Source organism: Bubalus bubalis, chromosome 16 (assembly GCF_019923935.1).
Source record: "Bubalus bubalis isolate 160015118507 breed Murrah chromosome 16, NDDB_SH_1, whole genome shotgun sequence".
Classification (NCBI taxonomy): Eukaryota; Metazoa; Chordata; class Mammalia; order Artiodactyla; family Bovidae; genus Bubalus; species Bubalus bubalis.
In genome coordinates this window covers 30,001,450-30,022,119 of record NC_059172.1, presented here as the reverse complement: position 1 = coordinate 30,022,119, position 20,670 = coordinate 30,001,450, and the positions used below count along the sequence as shown (strand labels likewise).

Here is a 20,670-nt window from a genome sequence, read left to right as displayed (position 1 = left end):
GTCCCTGAGATTTTAATGTTCAACCAGAACTGAGAATCTGCAGGAAAAAGCATCAGGTGTGCGAAGAGAGCAGTGGGAAAAAGTGCTGACTGCTCCAGATACATCAGAGCCTGGGAAGCCTTGACCAGAGGCTAAGCTGCTGAGACCTTGCCCTGGAAGGGAAGAGCATCCATGGGGAGCCCAGGACAAGGAGGAGTGAAACCACTTGTCCTTCTGCCACTGCAGAAGATGGTGAAGGAAGAGAGTATAGGCTTAGGAGAGTGGAAACTGGGGGACAGACAGCTGCCCTCCCAGGAATGGCATGTCGAACTGTGGGAACAAGGCAGAGGGCTGCTTAGTCTGCACAAGAAAGACACAGCTGGAGGCTGGAATGAGGAGAGCCAGGCTCCTGAACCAGCTCAGCTACTGACAGGTGGTCAGTGACCTCAGCCCCCAGATGGCCCTGACTCAATCCTTCATCTTTTAAGAGAGAAAGGTTTACCTTAAAAGGTCATGATAAAGTCTTAAATTAAAAGGTATGTTACATCAGTAAGGCATTGTGTGCTCAGTAAATGAGGTTGAGGCTTGGTTGTCTCGAACAATCTGCTTTTTTTGCTTTCTGCCACTGACCGTTTTTCTCCCACTATTATGGTTTAATGAGGAACAATTCTTAAGGGCCACTCTAAGATATTCCACAACATGGGCCAGCTTTTTGATGTCATTGCAGGAAATAGACAGTGACCACAGGCAACAACACAGTGAAAGGCACTCAGGGTGGGTTTTGCGGTTTGGGGCTTGGGCCCTATTTTCCCACTGAAAGAATTATATACAAAGCCTCTTCATTCAGTTTGAAAGGAAATACACACTGACAATGGACTGCGATGGGATCAGAAGGATGGACAAGAACACTACTATGCTATACGCGTGCAGGTAGCTTTTGCAGGACTATGGTGGGCCATGCTCTCAGTCTCCGATGAGAACAACACAGACACGTACACTCCTTCCTTGACTGACTCTTCTGCTCATCCCTGAGATGTCGGGGCTGCTGGGCTCTGGCTGCAGCATGTTCTTCTTCTCACCCCCTTTCTTCCCACCCACTCTGACCCCCCACATGCTTGATCCTCACTGACAGCTTGATATCCAGATATTTCTTTTCTGTTATGCCTTTTCTCCTGAGCATCAAATTTGTATTTCCAGATACTTAGTTTGTAATTTGTTTCTCATTTTTTTATTGAGGTATAACAAGCAAAATAAAGAAAGTCCATAAATCTTAATGGTTCAGATGTATGTTGTTGTTGTTTAGTCGCTCAGTATCTGACTCTTGCGACTCCATGAACTCTTGCCTACCAGGCTCCTCTGTCCATGAAATTTCCCAGTCAAGATCACTGGAGTGGGTTGCCATTTCCTTCTTCAGTGGATCTTCCCAACCCAGGGATCAAACCCTCATCTCCTGCGGTAGCAGGTGGATTCGTTACCACTGAGCCGCCAGAGAAACTCTAGTTCGTGTGTATGTACCCACACAACCACTACCCAGAGCAAGATATAGAGCATTTCCAACATTTTGGCCAATTCTCCGCCCCACTCCCAGAGATTGTCACTGGGAGTTCTGACACCGATCACCATCAGTTACATTTGCCTGCTTTGCAATTTTATACAAATGGAATCATTCAGTAAGTACACTTCTGTCTGGTTTCTTTCACTCATCATTATGTCTTTGAGATCTATCCATATTATTGAGTATTGTGGTAATTTTCTTTTCAGGTGGCTTTCAACCAAATCAATTCTGGCATACACAGAGGGCTTTTGGCAATGTCTAGAAAGGTTTTTGACTGCACAACGCAGAGCTGTGTAACGTGGTGTGGAATGATACTAGTAAGGAGTGGAAAGAGAGATGTGGAAAGTAAGGAGCTGCATTTGGGTTAGTTTTACTTTTTAGCTATTATTAAATAAAAGCTGCTATACACATTCTTGTACAAGTCTTCTGCACTTATTTCTGTCAGGTACCTACTGTGCAATTGCTGGGTCACAGAGCAAACATATGTTTGATTAGAATAGATAATGCTAAAGAGTTTTATAAGGTGACTGTAACAGTTTACACCCCTTTCCAGCAGTGTGGGTTTCCATTTTCATTTTCTATTGAATACCTCCATGCAATCCTTCCAAAGACATCTCAAATTTGACTTATCCAAACCTATGCTATCTAGCTGAGTACACGACTGTTTCCCCAGACATCCAAGGCATCCAAAGGAAACATCCAGACTCTTCCCTTTCACTTTCTGTCGACGTTCACTTAGCCACCGTCTCGTGTTATTCTGTACCATCAGCGCTTGTTTACATCCTTTCCTGGCTGGAGGCCTTCTTCATCTCTTACTTAGACTCCAGCTTCCTTTCTGGACTCTATGCTCCTGGTCTAATTCCCTCCAATCCATCCTTCCCACTGCTACCAAAGTCACCTTTGCTAATATCCAAAACCCAGTCCTGCTTCTTCATTTGCTTGTAGGATAAAGGAGCTGGTCCAGCTTGCCTACCTGGTCTATTTCTCACCATTCTATTCTCATCCAATGAGACCTCTAAGCTCTGCTACCGCTGCTGCTAAGTCACTTCAGTCGTGTCCGACTCTGTGCGACCCCACAGACGGCAGCCCACCAGGCTCGTCCGTCCCTGGGATTCTCCAGGCAAGAACACTCCAAGCTCTATCGGCTGACAATTTCTCTTCTGTACTTTTACTCAGACGGATCCCTTCCCCATTGAATACCTAGTCATCTTTGAAGATTCGGCCTACCAGTCACTTCTCTACTGAACCCTTTCCTGATAACCCTCAAATCAAGTAGATTTAACCCTGTCTCCTCTGTGCCCCACCAAACCGTCCATAGACTTTTGTTAGGGCACTGATAACTTTTCAGCACACCTGTATCTGCCTAATAAACATAAGCCTTCCAAGAGAAAGGACTACTTTGTCTTCCTAGGAATTAACCAGATACAGAGAAGACACTAATCAATATTTGCTGGAGTGAAGATGATTTGAGACAATACAAGTTAATATGACTGTGGAGGAGACATGCTGTGTGTAGACAAAGTGTTGGACAAAGTCTGTGCCTTCAAGTTTCATCACTTAAAGATAGACCAGAGGACTCATGGGTCCTGAGCTCTAAAAGGGAAGTAACAACCATTTCTGCAGAGCTGCTACATAGATTACAGCAGAAAATGCATCCAAAGTTTCTAGCAGCCGGCCAGGCACATGGGAGACACTTGATTAACCATTATTATTATTTCTAATGGTGAAAACTAGCATTTTTAGTGAACACCAAGAGAATTTTTAGTTTGCTGGTCAAGGTCCATTTTCAGTTTTCTTCATTTGGCAGAGAATTAGCAGCGTACTTGTCTATGTGTCTACAACTGACAATCTGAAAAACCAAAGCTGCATTGATCACAGAGATGGCTCTCTTTAGTTTTAGTGGACACTGTTGGATTATTTGAGTTTTATATCTGGGACACTGAGTGGTTCTTTGTGATTGTAGATTTAGAACTGTCACTGCCTTGACTGCTTTTTTGAAAGCTCACAGATCCATTAGATGCCTTTTTTTTTCTAGGAGAGCAACCAACTATTAATGTGTGTATCTTATCTCCTCTCCTCTCGTCTTTGTGGATTAGTTTCAGTAACATTATATCTAACTGTGCAAGGTCAACCAATGATCCAGAAAAATGCTTTGCACACAGTGCTACTGCTGCTAAGTCACTTCAGTCGTATCCAACTCTGTGTGACCCCATAGACGTCAGCCCACCAGGCTCTCCTGCCTCTGGAATTCTACAGGAAAGAACACTGGAGTGGGTTGCCATTTCCTTCTCCAATGCATGAGAGTGAAAAAGTGAAAGTGAAGTCGCTCAGTCGTGTCCGATTCTTAGCGACCCCATGGACTGCAGCCTACCAGGCTCCTCCATCCATGGGATTTTCCAGGCAAGAGTACTGGAGTGGGGTGCCATTGCCTTTTCCAGGGTGGCATAAGGTTTTTCTGAGATAGGTGCCCAATGTGGTTTCCATGATTTCTCTCCTACTTCTCTTTCCTCCCTTCTGATCAATGGTTTGTCTTTTTCATGGTTATTCCTTCTGCTGTCAGTACCCTCAATGCATGTATCCTTTAGGGCTCCATTCTCTGATGGCTAATTCTCTCTACTTCGTCTCTAGAGTTGATTTCACCTCCTCCCATGTCTTTAATCATTTCCACAGGATGTTTCAAATCACAGCACTGAACTCTCACTATACTTCAGATCCATTTATTCAGCTGCCCCTTGAAACTTCTTGTCAGATATCTCATAGACAATTCAAATTCTAGATACTAAAAATAAGCTCAACTTCCACTCCTGACTTTTTCTTCTCTACATTCATCATAGAAGTCTAAATAAAAGTCTGTTTCAATGACTAGGACTGTTACCAGTTATGCAAACTGGAAAATTTTATTTTGAATTTATCCTCTTCCTTGCATCTCAATTGATCACTGAGACCTGTTTTTCAGTAACTATATGTACTATGCTTTAAATTTCAAATCCCAAAGCCACAGTCCAGATTTTATCGTTCTCTCTGGATTATTCCCATAGCCTCTTACTTGCCACCCTTTCTCTCACCTCCCCAGGTCACCAGCCGGTGGGACATTTATAAACTTTAAATCATATTCCACTATCATGTAGTTCCTGAGCCTAGATTCTTTCAGTGACTCATTTCTTTAAAAAAGAAAATCCAAACTCCTTAGCCAGGGATACAACAGTGTTCCTAGTACAACCTCTCACAGCATAAAAAGTAAAGGAATAGTAAAAATAAGAGGAAAGCTTACTAAAAAGGGAGATGATTTACAAAACCAAAATGTGACTCTGAAAAAAAGTAAACAAACCTTAATAAAACAATTATGAAAAAAGAGAGAAGGCACCAATTAAGTGTGAGAGAGGATTTAACTGCAGATAAGTAGAGTTGAATATAAAATCCACAAGATAATGCTATGAGGACTCATGTCAATAAATTTAAAAATTATAAAAAAGTGATCACATTACCTTGAAAAATATAAATTACTAAAAATTGGCTTAAGAAGAAATACAAAAGCTGAATAAATGAGTCACTATTAAAGACATCAAATTGGTAGTAAATAAAAGTCTATTCACTAAAAAAGACATGATTACAGAGAGCTTTACAGGAGATTCTTATCAGCTATTTAAGGAGGAACACTTATTATAAGCATTGTTCCAATAACTGAAAAGGAGAAAAATCTGCCTATCTAATTGTATAGATATAACCACGATCCAATATTGCACCAGAATGATATAAAAAGGAAAAAGTTTTAAAATAATTTTACCTATGAATATATGTGCAAACATTTCAAATAAAAAGTAACTAAAGAATTCAGCATCACAGAATACATTTTTATCTAAGTAAGATTTATCCTAGGAATGAAAAGATGGGCTCAACATCAGAAAAATCTATAAACAGACTAAAAATGAAAACCATATGACTTTCTCAGTTTATGGCCCCAAAAATCATTTAATAAAATTCAATACAAATCCATAGTTTTAGAAACCCCTAGAAATTAGTATAAAGACAAGTTTCTTGGCCTGATATGATGCTGTCTCCTAAAGACACAGAGCAAATCTCATACTTAACAAAAAAACTTTAGGAGCATTCCCATTTGTCTCAGACAAAGATGCCCGTCACCTACCATCAAATTTATACTGGATATCCCCACCAATGTAGCAATATACATACACACAAAAATACACGAATATCAGAATGAAGATGATAAATTGGCATTTACTAAAAGTATACATTGTCTCCACAGATGGCCCAAGAGAATCTAAAAACAAAATTAGAGAGTGGTTAAAAGTTGCTGAATATAATATGAACATATAAAAATTAATACATATGAGCAACAACAAATTAGAAAATGTAATAGGATATATGTTGAAAGCAAGAAAGCTAATTTTAAATAGCTCAGAAAGAGATGATAGTACGGTATTAGCTCAGATGAATGGAATAGAACAGAGATCTCAGAAATACTCAAGCATATGCAACCTATGTGATAAAGAAATATCAGTGGGAATATTAATGCAGAAACGAACTTTTAAAAAGTGTATTGGAATAAATGACTTGCCATATGGGAAAAGGAAAATTAGATCCCTACTTCATTCCATACATAAAGCTAAGTCATTATGTTATTAGAGGCTTAAATATAGAAAAATAAAACTTAAAAACTATTTTGTATGTGTGTATGTTGTCTAGTGGCTAAGTCGTGTTTGACTTTTTTGCGACCCCATGGACTGTAGCTTGCCAGGCTCCTCTGTCCATGGGATTTCCCAGGCAAGAATACTGGAGTGGGTTGCCATTTCTTTCTCTAGGGGATCTTCCCGATCCAGGGATCAAATCTGAGTTTACTGCTTGGCAGGTGGATTCTTTACTATTGAGCTATCAGGGAAGCTGTATGTGTGTACATGTGTGACTTTTGCAGAGAAAATTACAAAATGTAAGCGAAGGACAAAAATACAAATAAATGGCAAAAATACCATATTTGTGTATGGGAAAATACAGTACCTTAAAGACAGCAAATCTTTCCAAGCAGTGTTTTCCCAAGTAAAGCCTGAAGTTCACTTGCATCAAAATTACCTAGAGTACAGGACTTCCCTGGTGATCCAATGGTTAAGAATCCACCTTGCTGTGGAGAAAAATGAACCCTCTTACACTGTTGGTGGGAATGCAAACTAGTACAGCCTCTATGGAGAACAGTGTGGAGATTCCTTAAAAAACTGGAAATAGAACTGCCTTATGATCCAGCAATCCCACTGCTGGGCATACACACTGAGGAAACCAGAAGGGAAAGAGACACATGTACCCCAATGTTCATCGCAGCACTGTATAATAGCCAGGACATGGAAGCAACCTAGATGTCCATCAGCAGATGAATGGATAAGAAAGCTGTGGTACATATACACAATGGAGTACTACTCAGCCATTAAAAAGAATACATTTGAATCAGTTCTAGTGAGGTGGATGAAACTGGAGCCTATTATACAGAGTGAAGTAAGCCAGAAAGAAAAACACCAATACAGTATACTAATGCATATATATGGAATTTAGAAAGATGGTAACAATAACCCTGTGTACAAGACAGCAAAAGAGACACTGATGTATAGAACAGTCTTATGGACTCTGTTAGAGAGGGAGAGGGTGGGAAGATTTGGGAGAATGGCATTGAAACATGTGTAATATCATGTATGAAACGAGTTGCCAGTCCAGGTTCAATGCATGATACTGGATGCTTGGGGCTGGTGCACTGGGATGACCTAAAGGGATGGTATGGGGAGGGAGAAGGGAGGAGGGTTCAGGATGGGGAGCACATGTATACCTGTGGCGGATTCGTTTTGATGTTTGGCAAAACTAATACAGTGTTTGAGGTTTAAAAATAAAATAAAATTAAAAAAATAAATTAAAAAAAAAAAAAAAGAATCCACCTTGCAATGCAGGAGATGTGGGTTCGATCCCTGGGCAGAGAATTAAAATCCTACATGCCTGTGCACTGCAATGAAGACCCTGCATGCTGCAGCTAAGACCCCACACAGCCAAATAAGTAAATATTTTAAAAAATTACCTAGAGTGCTTGTTAAAATATAGATTCTTAGGCTCCATTTTAAACCTGCTGAATCAGCGTGTCTGAGGATAAGGCCAGGAATCTGCATTTTAGGAAGCTCTCCAGATGATTCTCTCGTGAACTAAATTTTGAGAAACTCTGCCTTAAGGGAAGAGGGTATAACCTGAATTGCACATGAGAATTATCCGGGGGCAGTTTTAAAAGACTCACATGCACAGGTCATACCCCAGACCCATTAAATCAGAATCTCTGGCAAGGCAGTTATGTAACAGCATTTTTTTGGCTGTGCTGCAGGGGATGAGGGACCTTAGTTGCCGACCAGGGATCGAACCCTCACCCCTCCTCCCCTACAGTGGAAGCACGGAGTCTTAACCACTGGACTGCCAGGGAAGCCCTTGCAACAGCATTTTTAAAGTTCACCAGTGATTTCATTGTACAGCTCAGATCGAGGGCCACCACTGCCCCGGTGAAGGCGCACCTAGAATCAGGTCTCTAAGGTTTGCTGCCCTTCCCCATTTGAACATTTCTTCTAGTGCTAACCGAGTAGGAATCCCACTTTATTTTGATTAAGGAAAACACAATTTCTTTACATAAGGGTTATCACCTTTTGGTGTCCTGAGATTCCCGTCTGATACATAGCAGGGACTTGGTGGTCATTTTCCAAAATTAATTCAGCTAAATGAAACAGAGTGAAATGAATCAATATGTAAGTGAATAAATTCTTCACCAAACTCTAAAAAGTTCACTAGATTCAACAAACCTATATGGTAGTTAGGCACAATGTTAAGCTGTGAGAGATACAGAAATGAACAAAATACAGCCCTTCTCTTTAAGTGTTCCTATCTGGTAGGGGAGGCAGATAGAGACAAAAGTATCCTCCAATCAAGCAGACAATGAGAAGTGCACAGAATATGAAAAGGAAATGAGAGAAAAAACAGTCCCTCGTGGCAGGACCTGGAGGGCATTGTTGAAAGCTAGTATCTGAGACTGGCCTTGAAGAGTTGCTGGGATTTAGTCGGGAAGATACTAGAGAAATAGGCAGGTGCCTGTAGGTATAGGGCACTTCTGTGTTGTTGCTGCTTAGTCGCTTGGTTGTGTCCAACTCTCTTACGACCCCACGGACTGTAGCCCACCAGGCTCCTCTGTCCCTAGGATTTCCCAGGCAAGAATACTGGAGTGGGTTGCTGTGTTCTTTTGCAGGAGATCTTCCCGATCCAGGGATCGAACCTGCATCTCCTGAACTGCAGGCGGATTCTTTACCACTGAGCCACCTGGGAAGCCCAGGGCAGTTCTGAATAGCATAGCCATATCAGATAGACCTTTCTCTAACCTTTATGGAAAACTGTGGGGATAGTAAAGACTCCTTTTCTTTCTGATTTCCTTGTTATCCCTCTCATTTTTCAAGTACCATTTTGCCTCTGGTTTATTAATTCTACCTTCTGGTGCCCCAGTTGATTTCTTCCAGGAAAAGTTGCTTATTAACATTTCTATGGGGAGCACCTGCTACCCCGTCTATCACTCTTAACTAATGGCTGGGACAATGGGGTTGGCTGAGAGAGGAATTTTAACCGCCTCCTATGACTTATCTATTTTCTGATTGAGAATGCTAGGTCTAAAGTCACAGATACCTGCCCAGTGAGATCATCCTTAACATTAAAATGAAAATAAAGACATGTTTCTCAATTTTATAATATCATTTATGTAATATGAATGTAGTGAAAATCAATTTCATGATTACAAACAATTCTAAAGATACCTCAGATACCACTTGAATGCAAAAATACCTGGCTAGTCTGGATAAGCTATGAATTAGAACAGGGACTATTTCTCAAACCCATAGCATCAAAGGACATTTGATATTAACTACTGATTGTATACTGCAGGGGAAAACCAAATAGCATATATTGATATATGACTCTGGATGAATATATATTGTATATTACATACCAGTATATTAAGCTGATGGATTGTGTATCCTTTCTCTAGTTAAGCAAACTACTCAAATTGATGTTATATGACTGATGTCATTTGTAAAGACCATAAGATGAACCAGTCACCATGGTATAAACTGCCATCATTTATGTAGAGTGACAGAAGAAATGGATTTGTCAATCAAATTATTGGTAAAATGGAGTGCAGTTTGGCTTTTAAGGTGATGTAAGATACACAGCATACTTAAATTCAAGAGATACTCAAAATCCTAGCAAGGAAAAGGATGTGAGAGAATAAGGAGGAAAAAAATCAAGTTTACAGATAAGCCTATAATTTCCAGGCATTTTTTTCTTTATTGTACATTTAATTAATTATCTTATTTCTTCGTATCTGCTTTTACCCAAAGTGCATTTCCCTATTATTAATTTTTCTTCTGGAACAAAAATAATATTAAATTTCACATCAAATTTGTCATGTGCTTAAACTGTCCATTAGAGAAATTGATGTCTCTTAGCAACACTTATTCTCTTAATGCTTTCAACTTATTCTCTTAATGCTTTCAAATCCTTCTGATTACACAGCAAAATGGAACTACTGACCCCAAAGTCATACGCATAATTAAATTTTACAGCAGACTCAAATTAGAAAAAAAATCTTTTTGAGGTACACAGAGATTTTTCTGGACAGGTTGATGAAATTCTGATAGCTATGAAAAACCATTCTTGACAGCTGCAAGAGCATAATTCCCCTATTCAGTCCAACCACTTGCAGGATGTATGTAATTCTAACCAGCAGTATGACAGCTTACTGCACAGTTAAGGTATTGTTTAGGAGGAAGAGGCTATAAGAACAAAGGTACATCCCAAAATATTTGGAGTGAATTGTCTGAAGGGTGTTTTTTTTTTTTTTTAATTTATCATTAATTGGAGGATAATTGCTTTACAATGTTGAGTTGGCTTCTTCTGTACAACAATGTGAATCAGCTATAAGTATACATATATCCCTTTCCTCTTGAGCCTCCCCCACCACCCTATGAAGGGTGGTTTATACCCTGACTGTCTGGCCAATCGCTGATGGACAAAGCAAGTCCTACCAACCTGGAAACTGAGTAGGATCATCAAATGAAATTTGAGAGTCTGGATCTCTCTTGATTGGTATTGACTATATTGAGGTGCTCATGCTAAGTTGCTCAGTCGCATCCCACTCTTTGCAATCCCATGGACTGTAGCCTGCCAGGCTCCTCTGTCCATGGAACTTTCCAGGCAAGAGTACTGGAGTGGGTTTCTGTTTCCTACTCCAGTATTGAGGTGAGAGAGGTTGATTCTGTCTGGTAGGTGGTAAGTTTCCACCTGCCTCAGGGTGGTAGATTGGGAGTATGATGATGAAGAGATCAGTCCAGAAAACTGATGTTAGGCCAGCCTTAGCGTTCTTAGGGAACAAAATAGAGCCTTATAAACAAGAAAGCCATGGCAGAGTCACAAAACTGTATCTTGACTTTGCTTTTGTAGTCCGCTTGCTTATTCGTTTCCTTTCTTTTCTTTTAGATCCTCCTTGGTAACAGCATAAAGATTTTGTGAACATTCCACTCTCTCATAGCTAGAGCCAAGGGAAAAGATCTGTGTCCTTGCCTGACCCAGAGCTTTAAAAGGAAGTGGTGTACTCCTGGGTGACCAGTATGATCATGATACTGGTAAACGAAGAAAGAAATGCCAGGTCGGAGGTAGAATTCAAGAAGAAGGAATAAGGGCCAATTGATAAGCTGCCCCTTTTAACTGTGAAATGCTTTCCAGAGGCAAAACCTGGGAGGGGTCTTAACAAAAGACCTTGTCTATCAATGCTGTTCTCTCCTCAGCATAAGAGGGAGTGTCTGTCATATTTACTGGAGAGGGACATCAGTGTGATGAGGCTACATATAAGGTCCTGGCAAAAGACACTAACTCTGCAGTCCTCCTGTCCACACCCTTCTGCAGGAAGGAGGCCACTGGCTGTGGTATTCATGAAGGACCCCATAAGTCACATTTTGCACACTTCTAGCTCAATCACTCATCAGGAACTTCTACTTCCCCAGAGACCCCAAGACCAATGCCATGTATTCAGAGTCAACAGTAATCTGTTAGCTAATTGTTTTGGTTAGAAGCATAAGGGCAGGACTGAAAGCTAAGCATTCAGAAATATGTATTAAAGGGAGAAAGGGTGAGAAAGCAGACTGGCAGGGCTGAGGCTGCAGCAGAGGGAGAATTCTAGAAAGAAAGAGAGTGAATGAATATGCTCAGGTTTGAAGGCATTCATTTAAAGGGAATTTAAATGTGCTGAAGAGGGGGTTCTTGATGGTAACAGGATGAGAACCACATCTGGTGAATAAGAAAGAAATAGGGAGAAGGCTGGAAGTGTCTTGGACATGGAAATCAAAATAATGAGAAGGTCAGAAAGGAACCAAGATGTACTAATTACCTACCATGTGCCAGGCATAATTCTTCTGAATCATCTCATTTAATCTTCAAAATGTCTAGCACAGTGTTCAGCATATAATAGGTGCTCAAAAATAAGTTGAGTATTTAATATTAAATCAGTACATGAGAAGACAATCTAAGAGAAGAATCTGTTATCCATCACATCTTACAGATAAGAACCCGAGGCCAAGAAGGGTTAAGAAACTTGCCCAATGTGTCACAAATAGAAGCATAAGCAATCTGCCTTCAAAACCTAGGGGACTGAAGGAGGAGGGTGCTCTATAAGCGTCTGGCAGGGAATCTTGAAAAGGGTGTGGTGCTTGGGTGTCTGCCAAGGACTGAGATGGAGGAGGGAAGAAGGAAGGGTTGGGTGAACCAGGCTAGGGAGGTGGGGAAGGGGTAGAGATCACTCTATTTGGGGGAGGATCTGCCCTGCAGGAAGGCACCAAGACTCTTTGGCGTCAGCTGAGCCAGCAAAGGGCAGCACCCAGGCTAATGAAGCCGGTGGCTTGGGTGGGGCAGAATGGACGCAAAGCCTGCGAAGAGACTGCAAAGGTCTCTGTTGGGCAGGCAGGGACTTGGGGTGGGGCGGGGATGGGGAAAAGATGGCTGAAGTGGTTAGTGAAAGACTTCAGCAAGATGGGATGGATAACAGCTTTCACAAAAGAGTCAAAGAGCAGTTGGCCAGGAGTGGGGGGAAGGAGGGGCTGTGTTCTGGAATGGGAGGGGGAGGCCAGGGATGCCTGCGATGCGGGAATCTATGGGAGAGGGTAAGGATGACCAGCCCCGAGGCCTGAGCTGTGGACCGCGTCTCACCTGTAGGAGCTGCTCACTGTACTCGCCACCTCCTCGCGGATTTGCCTGTTGAGCGCGTCGGCCGCCGCACGCCCTCTGCCCGCCTCGGGGCCAGTGGCCTGGACCTGGTCCTGGGCCACAGGCAGCGGCGTCTGCTCCTGCCCCAGCGCCTCGGCGCGCCGCACCATCCAGGCGGGCCCGGGCTTCTTGCGAGTGTCACGCTCATCGGCACCGGACGCTTTTCCAGCCGCAGGAACACCTGCTCCGGTAGGGGCCGCCTCCTGCTCCGGGGCCTCGGCGGCCTGCACCAGCCAGCGCTCCTGGCTCTGCGACACCTCGGCGCGCCGCACCATCCAGGCGGGCCCGGGTTTCTTGCGAATGTCGCGCTCATCTGCACCGGACGCTTTTCCAGCCGCAAGGACACCTGTTCCGCCAGGGGCCGCCTCCTGCTCCGGGGCTTCAGCGGCCAGCCCCAGCCAGTGCTCCTGGCTCTGAGGCACCTCGGTGCGCCGCACCATCCAGGAGGGCCCGGGTTTCTTGCGAGTGTCACGTTCATCTGCGCCGGACGCTTTTCCAGCCGCAAGGACACCTGCTCCGGTAGGGGCCGCCTCCTGCTCCGGGGCTTCGGCGGCCTGCACCAGCCAGCGCTCCTGGCTCTGCGACACCTCGGCGCGCCGCACCATCCAGGCGGGCCCAGGTTTCTTGCGTGTGTCGCGTTCATCTGCTCCGGACGCTTTTCCAGCCGCAAGGACACCTGCTCCGCCAGGGGCTGCCTCCTGCTCTGAGGCTTCGGCTGCTGGCACAGGCCAGCGCTCCTGGCTCTGCGGTCGGCGCTGAGGGGCACGGAGCGCAGGCGCTGCCGCCAGGGAAGAAGTGGCGATCTGCACGGGCTTGGGGATCCACGGGTGGTCCCCGCGGCGCGGCAGCGGCCAGGCGCGGAAGTCCTTCTGGTATTGGGTCTCGCGCTCAAAGGGCGCGTCCGAAGGCTGGTATTCGCTGCGCGGCCGGCAGCTCGGCTCGGGCCGCTGCACCTTCCAGGCGCGGTAGTCCTGCCGCATCACCGAGTCCGCGGGACCCACGCTGGAGGTGGAGCCGGAGCCAGAGGTTGGGCCGGGTCCGCTCCGGCCAGAGGAGGCCCCAGCCTCTCGTTCTCCGCTAGGCCCCGGCGCCGGCCCTGTTGCCCGGGCAACCGCATCCCCGTCGCCCTGGGCCGGCTGTGTTTCTATGGCGACCGTGCGCGCCGAGGGGGGCGCGGGCGCCGGCTGCTGGTGCGACGGCGGGGCACCCGGGTGCTCGGTGGCCTCCGAGTACTTGGTGAAAACCAGCGGCACGGCGATATCCGCCTTGTCCAGCTGGTTCCAGAAGCGGGCGATGCAGCAGGCGCGCGTGATGCACGGCCACGCCATGGTGCTCGCTGCAGAGCTCGCCCTCCTTCTTGCTGGATTCTAAAGCAAGTCCCTAATCTTCCTCAGTCCCCTCGACAGGCCAGTCTGGTTCCCACCTTGTTTTCCTTGGTGGCCTGAGCTACTGCTCCCTCCTGTCTCAGAGAGCACCCGGGAATGTCGGGCTGGCAGAGCTATCACTGAGATAAAAGTCGGTAAAGTCCTTCGATACCTTGCTATAAACGCCTCCTGGAGCCGCCGCACAGGTCTCGGGAGCGCGTTCTGCTGCGGGCACCGCAGCGGGAGACACGGCGACCCGGGTCGCCGGGCGAGGGCGTCTGGGACGCGCCCCTCCCTGCGGCTGCGGCGGCGCGCAGACCCCGGCAAAGCGAGGCGACGCGAAGCGAGGTGGCTGCAGGCTTAAGCCATGGCGCAGAGGAAGGGCCGGGCAGTGCGGTTTCAGGGTCGCGGACAAAGCTCTCTCTTCTCCCCGCCGGCGTCCAGTCTCAGCTAGCCACCTAGCAGGGCTCGGAGGCGATCACCACTCGAGGAGACCGAGCATTGCTGCCGCTGCCGCCTCTCCCAAGGATGCTGCAGCCGCCGCCGTCGCCGCCGCTGCCGTCTCTGCTGCAGGGAAGCGGCCCCACCCTTTTCTGCCGTTCAGCAGAGGGGGGAAAAATCCAGGAAAGATGCTGAGAGAAAGAGCGCTGCAGGAAAAAAAATCACCTGCTGTCGTCAGCGAGCGCTGCTGGGAGCTCGCCTTCTCTCTTTCCCCTCCCTCTGATCTGGCAGCTCCTCCCTCTTCAGCTCCTAGGCAACCACAGAATCTGGGGCCTAGGTGGGTTCAAGTCCCAGGCTCCTTATGACTTGCAGTCTTTACTCTGGTTGCCTCCGAACTGGGAGCCTCAGACTCCTCTTTTGTGAAATAAGGGTTAAACATGGGGGAAGGAGGGAGATTCGATTTAAAAATACGGAGGAAACCCCTAGTGATATGTCTGTCCCAGAATATATATTGTTTTTGTTGTTGTTGTTGTTTTTTAAAGGAGCTCCTGTTATTGGCCAAAATCTATGGCCTGGATTTGAACCCCTTTGGCTGGCTTCTGACCTAAGCACCTGTCAGTCTTATGCACAGGCTTTGCTCATATGTGGAGGAAACTGCAGGCTGATGGTACCTTAGCTGTTCTCTTTCTGGGGGACCCTTTGCAGAGAGGGATGTCTTAGAATGTCCCAAGAACTACCAAGTCCCTGTTCAGCCCAGGGGCCACACAGGAAGAGATGAAGTCAGAAGAAAATTCTCAAAAGGGGCCTAAGTGGGGAGGTTGGGGTGGGTGGGAAACAGCCAGATACTATCCTGGGAAAGGGTAGGGCCTGACATGCAGTGGCTTTCTGCCATGTTCCTGACCCCTGGCCTTTGCTCTTCTTCTATCTGGGAGGCAGAAAAATTTTGGAGTCAGATGTTCCTGCTTTTGCTCAGACACTTACTACCTGTGTCACTTGGACAAGTTGAGTCATCCTGGACTGCAGTCTCCTTACCTGGAGGAAATTATAGATACCTCATAGTGGTTTCGTGAAGATAGTTAAGGGCTCAGAGCAGAAGCTTTGAGTCAAATCAGATCCTGGAGGATTCAAATCCTGGCTTTTGCATGCCTTAGCTCATGGCCATGGGCACATTACTGCAAGTTTCTGACCTTTAGTTTCATCCATGAATGAGGGTGCCAGTTCTCAACTCACAAGGTTCCTCTGAGAATTAAAATGATAATCACTAAAAACTCTTGCCACATCTGGAATATAGCAAGGGTTCAATAAATGGTAGCTATTAGTATTCACAGAACCCACCTGGGGAAACCCAGAGGTGGAGCTTCCCAAGCAGGCCAGCCTCTTGGACACCTTCTCCAGCAAGACTTCTTGTTCTTCCAAGCATCTCCTTTTGGTATCTCCTTGCACTGTCTTCCACTTCTGACTCCTAGCCACATTCACTGGCCTATAGCTCTGTTTCTCTCCAATACAGCCAGAGTTTTCAGCATCAGTTAAGTCAGGCGGGGGTGAGGGGACATTGATATCTATGGGGGAAAAAGTAATTTATGTGTTTAGATTGGGAATTGATTTCAAAATATCACTCTTTTTAAACCTTAGAATCAAACACAATGAGAAGACGGCTCTGACTAGTCAATTAAATGCTGAACTTCCTCCTATGTGGGTCTTTGCCTGTTGGTAACTTGATTTGAGTTCCACAAATAAAATCATGCCTGGCACTGTTTTCCAGTCATGAGGAGACACATTTCTATAAACAAAATAATCTGATCTTGCCCTTCCTCTCCCCAGTTCTGGAACTCCCTGGGATTTGGTTTATGTCTTTCTAATAACAATTTCCAAAGATAAAAAGAGGGACTAGCAATCGGAGTTGGAAGTCATTAAGAGTCATTGAGAATTTACCCTTCCTTAATTTAGATGCCCACTCTGTGCCTTGGGTACTATAGAACACACATGAGTTCTAGCTCTAGGGCAGCCCTCGATTACAGGGGTGTATTATGAATGGACTGAGAGACTGATACATAAATAATTAGCAAATACTATGGTCAGCATAAGAGGTTCATTCACAAGGTGCTGAATGACTAATGATGGCTGAACAGGAACTCTCCTAGTCAAGGTGTAAGCATTAATAAGAATGCTCCAGGAAACTTCTTTAAGGGGCTCCCCTAGTGACTCACACGGTACAGAATCTGCCTGCAATGCAGGAGACCCAGGTTCGATCCCTGGGTTGGGAAGATACACTGGAGAAGGGAATGGCAATCCACTCCAGTATTCTTGCCTGGAAAATTCCATGGACAGAGGAGCCTGGTGGGCTACATACAGTCCATGGGGTGGCAAAAAGTCAGACACAACTAAGCGACTTTCACTTTTCACTTCAGGCATCTTCATCATCAGCATCACCTTCCACATTCATTCATTTAGATTTTTAAAAAAACGTTCAATTGTATAATCTCCTCAAACCATCTAATGGCCCAATGGGATAATCAAGTCTAATGGTTATCTGTTACATGGATTGCTTAGCATCAATTCTGATGATAACAACACCTCATTAGTTGACTTTGGATATGCCTCTTTTCTAATTTCAGTCCATACGATTTGGGTGGGTTTAGCCTTACTTAGTCCACCTTCCAGAGGTGACTCTGTGACCCACACCCATTTACTAGTCCCTGCATCATTCTGGCCTAAGTGACTAGTGACTGACACATGATCCATATTAGACCAACTGGAGGAAATCCTAGACATTAGCTGAAATCACCTATAAAGAGCCACTGTCTTTTTCACTGAATTGCTACATGGGAGACCATGAGGCTACTGACCATCTTTGCCATCACTGGGGGAGGCTGCCTGCCTAAGGCTGAAGCAAACAGAGAAAATTGGAAGAGGATGCGGGATTCTGATGATGTCAATGAAAAACTGCAATTTCCCCCCTGCACTCATTCTCTCCTTATATTCCTTCTTGTAGCAGAAACCTCCACATTTTAGTTGGGCTCTTGTTTACCCAACCAGAGACATTTTCCAACTTCCCTACAGCAAAGAGCAATTGTGTGTGCTTCCAGGCCACTTCCTTAAGGTAGGTGTTTGGGTTCAACTTCATCTTTCTCCTTCCCATAGCATAGAATGTGGGCATGGCAGATGTAAATCATCACCTGGGCATTAAAGGATAAGAAAGTTCTGGTGCCAGGATTTAGCCCTGGGTCTGGGAAGATAGAGAACAAAATAGAGGGAACTTGTCTTGGGTGATCTCCTAGAACTGAGTTCTCTCAGCAACCTTGGGCCACCTGCCTGCTTCTGCCCTGTCATGTGAGTAAGAAATACACTTTATTTTGTCTGAACCACTGCTCTGGGGTCTCTGTTTAGCTTTTTAGTTATTTGAGCATGAGGATCTGGTCATGCTTGAACTAATATGAGGTACATGAAAACAGTGTGAAACTAAGATGCATGTGAGATGGGAGAGGATGATCAGAGTTAAAGTATTCCAAAGTCCTTATTTTTTTGTGAGGAAGAGAGATATTGATTCATTTATTAACCTAAAATATTTATTAACTTAAAAATGCACATGGGAGGAAAGAAAAGCAGATATAGAAAACGTTATTAAGGCCTGCAAAAGGGCAAAAGTAAGCAAATAAAATATATAGAAAATAGAATATAAGGTGGTGGGAATATTTTCAAGTATATATATATATAAGTGACTGAAGTAAATGCACATGACCTAAACTTTCCATAAGGACTTCCCTGGCAGTCCGCTGGTTAAGAATCAACTTGCTGGGGCTTCCCTTGTGGTCCAGTGATTAAGATTCTGAGCTCTCAGTGCAGGGGGCCTGGGTTCGATCACTGGTCAGGGAACTAGATCTCACATGTAGCAACTAAAAATCCTATGTGCTGCAACTAAGACCTGTGGCAGCCAAATAAATAAATAAAAATAGGTATTAAAAAAAAAAAAGAATCTATTTGCCAATGCGGAGGACATGGGTTCGATCCCGGTCCAAGAAGATTCCACATGGCTCAGGGCAACTAAGTCCACAAGCCACAACCATGAGCCCATGTGCCCTAGGACCCATGCTTTCAGCCCCCGCTTGCTACAACTAGAGAAAGCCTGCACGCAGTAACAAAGACCCACTCAGCCAAAACAAACAAACAAAAATTAAAACAACAAAAAACCAACAAAACTTTCCAGCTAAAAGACTGAGAATGTCAGATTGGAGAAAAACACAAAACAAAGCAAAAGGCAGCTATATATTGCACGTAGGAAACATATTTAGAACAATAACACATAAATGTGAACAGAAGGTGACAGAAAAAGATGTAGTAGGTAAATACTAATCAAAAGAAAGTTGATACCATTATATTAATGACAGACAAAGTGATCTTGAAACAAAAAGCATTATTGGAGATAAAAATGAATGGTCATCATATAAAAATAGAAGAAACAATTCACCAGAAATATATGACAAAGTTTGTATCTAACAATACACCCTTCAAAATATATACAGAAAAACTTGGTAGAATTTATTATTTATTTATTTAGGCTATAAATGTATAGTACATTTATTATTTATTTATTTATTTAATGGGTCTTCATTACTGCACAAGGGCTTGCCTCTAGCTTCAGCCAGCTGGGGCTACTTGCGGTGGTGGATAGACTTCCCCTGCTGCAGAGCCCAGGCTCTAGGCTCACAGCTTCGCTAGCTGCATCGGGAACTCTATCGCTTGGGCTCAGTAGTTGTGTTGCTTGTGCTTATTTGCTCCAAGGCATGTGGAATCATCCTGGATCAGAGATTGAACCAGTGTTCCCTGCATTGGCAGGTGAATTCTCATCTACTGAACCACCAGGGAAATCCCCAAACTGGGTAGAATTTTAAGAAAAAAATGCACAATTCCATAATTATAAAAAAGAGATTAAAAATTAAAAACTAAGTAACTGGTAACAAACATAAAACATTCAGAATGTAGAAGATTTAACAGTTAATAAGCTTGATCTGATGATTCCTACATTCAACAATTAGAGAAAACACATTTTTCAAACTTACATGATGTATATATATAAATTGAGCATACAGTAGGCTGCAAAACTAACATAAACAATTACCAAAGATCCATGCAAATCACTTTTTCTGATGATGGTACAAAGATAAAAAACATTTAGATGTACTTCCATATGTTTAGAAATTAAATAACAAAAATACTTCTAAATAATCCATGGGTTTAAAAAGAAATTATAATGGGTACTAGAAAATATTCAGTGCTGAAAGAAAATGAAACCATTATCCATCAAAGTTTATGGGATGCAGCTAAAAACAATATTCACAGGAAAGTTATAACCTAAATACATACTTTAGAAACAAAGAAAGATAAAGAATTCTCTAGTGATTAGACTTAAAAAATTAGAGATAATCCAGAGCAAACCTAAAGGAAGTAGAAAGGGAAAAAATAAAGTAATAAGATAGATAATGCATATAAAATAATCATACACTAGAGACTTTAAACGGAGAAGGCTATGGCACCCCCTCCAGTACTCTTGCCTGGAGAGTCCCAGGGACGGGGGAGCCTGGTGGGCTGCCTTCTATGGGGTTGCACAGAGGCGGACACGACTGAAGTGACTTAGCAGCAGCAGCAGCAGCAGAGACTTTAAAAAAAGAAAAATCTAAAAGCTGCTTCTTTAAAATAGACAAGTCTCTGACAGATTGATCCAGAAACAAAAATCGCACAGCAGCAATTTCAAGATAGTAGGAGGGACAATTGTAGATACAGCAGAGATTTAAAGACTCTTTGGCAAACACTAAAAATTACTGTCTGCCAATAAATTTATAAGCCTTGTGTGGTAAGAGCCTCCAAGATGGCCCACAATAACCTTGACCCTCTGGAAGGCATAGCTCTGTGTAGTCCTCTACCACACTAGAGCTGACCCATGCAACCAGTAGGATACTGTGAAACGATGGTGTGTGAGTTTCAAAGCCAGGTCACAGAAGACATTGTGGCTTC

At 44.0% G+C, this 20,670-nt stretch overlaps 1 protein-coding gene across 1 annotated transcript in view; it reads right to left on the bottom strand.

Annotated features, from left to right (window-relative positions):
- MAP6 (microtubule associated protein 6) overlaps nt 1-15,464 on the bottom strand; it is an 84,647-nt gene extending 69,183 nt beyond the window's left edge. The window contains exon 1 of the mRNA XM_006074085.4: nt 12,800-15,464. Coding sequence (XP_006074147.3) covers nt 12,800-14,184 — 1,385 coding nt within the window. The 5' untranslated portion in view covers nt 14,185-15,464. The remainder of the gene's footprint in view (nt 1-12,799) is intronic.
- Nucleotides 15,465-20,670: the final 5,206 nt, after the last annotated feature.